Source organism: Sinocyclocheilus rhinocerous, unplaced genomic scaffold, assembly GCF_001515625.1.
Source record: "Sinocyclocheilus rhinocerous isolate Xijiao unplaced genomic scaffold, SAMN03320098_v1.1 scaffold834, whole genome shotgun sequence".
NCBI classification, from domain to species: Eukaryota; Metazoa; Chordata; class Actinopteri; order Cypriniformes; family Cyprinidae; genus Sinocyclocheilus; species Sinocyclocheilus rhinocerous.
In genome coordinates, this window is record NW_015645089.1 from 1,768,614 (window position 1) to 1,773,938 (window position 5,325).

At 32.5% G+C, this 5,325-nt stretch overlaps 1 protein-coding gene across 1 annotated transcript in view; it reads left to right on the forward strand.

Moving 5' to 3' along the window:
• The window catches only part of LOC107705801 (beta-1,4-N-acetylgalactosaminyltransferase 3-like), a 24,204-nt gene that overhangs the window by 8,453 nt on the left and 10,426 nt on the right, over positions 1-5,325 (forward strand). Inside the window, exons 5-10 of the mRNA XM_016509258.1 lie at positions 162-252; positions 336-436; positions 527-594; positions 2,238-2,316; positions 2,391-2,457; positions 4,275-4,418. Of these exons, the coding sequence (XP_016364744.1) occupies positions 162-252; positions 336-436; positions 527-594; positions 2,238-2,316; positions 2,391-2,457; positions 4,275-4,418 (550 nt within the window). The remainder of the gene's footprint in view (positions 1-161; positions 253-335; positions 437-526; positions 595-2,237; positions 2,317-2,390; positions 2,458-4,274; positions 4,419-5,325) is intronic.

The window sequence follows — 5,325 nt, forward strand, 5'->3', positions numbered from 1 at the left end:
TATATATATATATATATATATATATATATATATACAGTATATAATTTCAGCTTTATTTCAGTGAACAAAAATTGTTCACTGAAATAACACTGTTAACAACATACTTTACTTTTAATATTACATTTGTTTGCATTGTATTTGATATGTTTTTATCTCTGTAGACTCGTACAACTGTGAAGAAACTTGCCGTGTCGCCCAGCTGGACCAATTATGGACTCAGGATATTTGGATACATACATCCTTATACCGATGGTTTGTCTGTCTCTCTTTCACACACACACATATTCAGATTGTGTGCCATTGTCCCACTGTTATCCCTTCCCTTTGTTTGGCAGGTGACTTTCTTTTTGCAGTGGCGTCTGATGATAACAGTGAGTTCTGGCTCAGTGAAGATGAGAATCCCGACAATCTGAAGCTCCGCGCTTACGTCGGAAAGGTTGGAGAGACGAGTGTCAACTTTATAATTACTTTTATGCAGATGCGTGAAATGCACGCACTGAATTCTGTGTGATTCCTCCATTTTTAGACAGGCAGAGAATGGACTGCACCAGGGGAATATGGGAAATATGCCAGTCAGATATCAGATCTCATTCCGTAAGTGGATGCTGTGTTTGTGTTTCATAATGCTTCAGGGAAGTGCTCACACATCTGTCCATGTTATGACCACATACCTCGATGATGAAAAACTATTTTTAGATTCAGTATGTGTAGATTCACAAGCTGCTGCTTGTGTCCTGATGATCATGGCACACAGTGGGAAGTCATTAAAAGTATTCTTCTGTTATAACATGATTTGTAAGATTACACTTCAGTGACATACATCAAAAATTAATTATGTATCTTTAGCTCGAATTACACAAAACAATGCTGATCCAGTAAACAAACACGTGATTTTAAATTGTGGTTTCAGAATCAGAAACATTGCTGTAGTAGGCAGTATGGATCAAAGCCATCAATATTTGTTTGGCTAACAAGTCAGGTTGTGATGATATTATTAGTCTGAGATAGTAACAAAACCACTTGATTTGAGACTCTGAATCTTTTAAAATAGTTTGAAATGATTACAGTATGATAGTAATATAATATATTATTAAAGTAATATAATTATATTATTGTATCATATCATACTGGATGTTTAAAATGGAAGCGTCGATGTATATAAGTTTTAGTAATTGTTATGTTGTTATGTGTGTGTGTCTTTTTAATACTCATAAAAACTTTTTAAGTTTAAATAACTAACTTGACTTAAAGGGATAGTTCACCCAAAAATGAAAATTCTGTCATCATTTAGCTTCTCACCCTTAAGTTGTTCCAAATATGTATTAGTTTCTTTCTTCTTTTGAGCACAAAATAAGATATTTTGAAGAATGTGTGTAACAGTTGACGGTAGCCATTGACTTCCATATTGTAACAAAGTTCGTAGTTCGGGAAGAAGGAGGCGGGAACCGGCGAACATTTAAACCAAACTTTAATCAAATAAACAAACACAAAACGAAAGTAAAGCGGCAGCCCCTCGCGGACGACTGCCGCACACAAAACACAAAATAAACTCCAGGCCTGGTCCTCTCTCGTTCGACACGGTCGTCACTCCTCCCTTTTATCCTTCCGGAGCTCCTCCGTGAGACTCGAGACCGGTGAGTGGTGCAGGTGTCGCTCATTATCAATTACGCTCGGGAATTCCGTTCCCACGGCTCTCGGCCCCGCCCCCACTCGTCACACATATCTTTTTTTTTTTTTTCATTTTTGGGTGAACTGTCCCTTTTAACAGGAAAAATTTCATGACAACATTTTTTTAAATGTAATAATTTATTTATTAAATTTAACATTATTTTAGAATAATATAGTATATCATATATAAATATATATAAATGTATCAATATTTAATGTTTCATTAGAATGGTTCATTTATTTCCATTTTGTTTTCAACTAATTTCTTTTTCCTAATTGTCCAAATTTTTTTTTTGCTGCTGTGTCTTGTCTATGTGGTAAAGCATAATGAGAAAGCAACTTGTGAAGTCACTATAAAGAAAAAAAATTTATTATTTCAAATACCTAAAAAAATGTATGTTTTAATTGTTCAATTTATTAATAAAGTAAATAGGGTCAATTTCATGTTTACAGTATCTTTTAATGTAAAACTGTTGAGTTGCATTAGAAGCTTTACATATAAAAGTTTCAAAGATCTATTTGTGTTCATGCAAAATTAGTCAAATTTCACTTTTTTTGTTGTTTTGCAGTCTGCAAAAGAACAATAAATATTTCTTTGAGCTCATCCACAAACAAAACGATCAAGGAACCGATCATGTGGAGGTTGCGGTGAGTGTGTTTACTGAGGGTGTCTGTGTGTGATTGGTGTAAACTGTTATGACACTCTCTGTCTTTACTTACAGTGGCAACTCAAACAGATCGGGAGTGGATTTTCAATCATCGATTCCAAGTTCATCTCCCTCTACACCAGTGAGTGTGTGTGTGTGTTATTTTGGGATGTGGTTGCAGAAATGTCAGGGTAGTGTTAGGACGCCTGGAATAGCAGCTCCTGTCCACACACACGCCCTAAAACAGAGCTAATGATGGGGTAGTCGCCACTGCACAAAGTGTGTGTGTTATCATCTCATTGCTTCAGCTGAAGTGTGTCAATACAGGCTTTTGCATTCATTTCTGTGTAAATGTATGCTTATGTAGTTCTAGTGAGAAACTGTGTTTTTGTCTTCAGACTGCAAGTTTGTCGATGTGTTTGCATTAGTTATTGCAATAAATTATTAAGAATCATTTTCGTTAATTTAAAAACAGCTGAAGTTAAATAAAATACAAATATTATATGAAAAACTTGATATTTCCTTGGCAGTTAACTCAAATAAAATAAGTTTGTTAAAGTATTAAAATGACTTAAACTGAGATAAATATAAATTAAAGCTAAATAGAAATATATTTAAAAATAACAATATAAATAATAAAATGAAATACAAAATTAAACTAAAACTGAAAATATAAAAAATAAAACCTATTAATAAATATTTAGAAGAATATAAAAAAATAGTATTAATAGTATCATGTTTAAAAAAAAAGCATTCATTTCTGTGTAAATGTATGCTTATGTAGTTCTAGTGAGAAACTGTGTTTTTGTCTTCAGACTGCAAGTTTGTCGATGTGTTTGCATTAGTTATTGCTAACTAAAACTAAAATTATTAAGAATCATTTTCGTTAATTTAAAAACAGCTGAAGTTAAATAAAATACAAATATTATATGAAAAACTTGATATTTCCTTGGCAGTTAACTCAAATAAAATAAGTTTGTTAAAGTATTAAAATGACTTAAACTGAGATAAATATAAATTAAAGCTAAATAGAAATATATTTAAAAATAACAATATAAATAATAAAATGAAATACAAAATTAAACTAAAACTGAAAATATAAAAAATAAAACCTATTAATAAATATTTAGAAGAATATAAAAAAATAGTATTAATAGTATCATGTTTAAAAAAAAATGGTATGTTTGAGTAGTATTTTTTTTTTTAAACCGTATGCAGTGTGTATTGTTTCAAACAGTATTATCACTGTTTGCAACATTTCATGATGCCATGTGACAGTGTAGCATACTGCTCTTTGAAAAGGTTTACATAAAACATTTCACATACTTTTAAAGTGTTTACTCATCTCAGAAATGTTGCAATTTTAGTCAAGTCTAAAAAAATGTGCAACTCTTAGCAGTTTGAACAGTCTCCAATACTAATTAGTATGGCAGTGAGCTTTCAAACTGATGACCTAATTTTTGTATGTCACAATTTACAGAGTAAAACCAGCTCTGCTGTACCAGGCCTTATTTTGTGTGTGTGTGTGTGTGTGTGTGTGTGTGCACGCAGATGAGTCCTCGCTGAACATGTTTAAAAAAAAAATGGTATGTTTGAGTAGTATTTTTTTTTAAAAACCGTATGCAGTGTGTATTGTTTCAAACAGTATTATCACTGTTTGCAACATTTCATGATGCCATGTGACAGTGTAGCATACTGCTCTTTGAAAAGGTTTACATAAAACATTTCACATACTTTTAAAGTGTTTACTCATCTCAGAAATGTTGCAATTTTAGTCAAGTCTAAAAAAATGTGCAACTCTTAGCAGTTTGAACAGTCTCCAATACTAATTAGTATGGCAGTGAGCTTTCAAACTGATGACCTAATTTTTGTATGTCACAATTTACAGAGTAAAACCAGCTCTGCTGTACCAGGCCTTATTTTGTGTGTGTGTGTGTGTGTGTGTGTGTGTGCACGTGTATGAGTCCTCGCTGAAGACAGTAGATGTGAATCACATTCCTCAGACCTTTGCCAGTCATGTGACTCCGCCCCAGAGGTCGTCTGAGACTCCGCCCCATGGAGTAGACATGCTGAGAGCAGATCCACGTGACTCGTTTCATCAGGGTGAGAAATTCAGACACAAACTCACATTCACTCAACACCCTTTTCATAGTCATCATAAACATAATAAACCAACAATGCAGACATGCTGAGCTATTAAACATTGAACTTAACTCGTTAAAAGGAAACCCTCAGGGCATTCCAATCCCACATGCTGATATTTTTCAGTGGAAGTAAAAGTAAAGATTTGAAAGAATATTTACACAGCTCTTTCCATATAACAGTGTTTCCTGTTGACCATGTCTGTCAAAATGGTCCAAAATTGACAATGTGTGTATAATATAACTGTACACAGAATATACATATACAGGTTTGAAACATGAGAGTGAGTGAATATAGAATTTTTTAATTAAGCGGACCTGGCAGATGATGAGTGCTCTATTATAATAAATAATAAATCATTGTCATCTGCACTTTGTTATTATTTCCCTCACTTTATAATATTTTTGTTTCTTGTCTGTAGTTTATCGCTAGATTTGTGATGTATTGACTTTCAGACAAAATCTACAACAGATCTTCAAGTTGCATGTGTACAAGCACTGCTAAAAACATTTGAATATATGCAGACAGGACATGAATTCAGTGCCACCTTGTGGCAGAAGAGACATTGTTACAGTGGTTCTTAGCCTTTTTGACTTAAAGACCCTTTGCCCAAAATTGTATTTTAAGGTCATCGCCCCAACCCATATTATATATAATATTTTTTATTATTTCTGCTGTAATTATGACAAAGCTGCTTGTTTTCAAACTACTTTTTATTAACAGAAACTGGAAACCTTCAAATTAATTTAATTAAATTAACCACAATCCATTTTGTAATTTCACAAGATTTAAGAATTGTATGTTCTTCAATAAAAACAGTAGTTACTGATATTTATATATATATATATATATATATATATATATATAT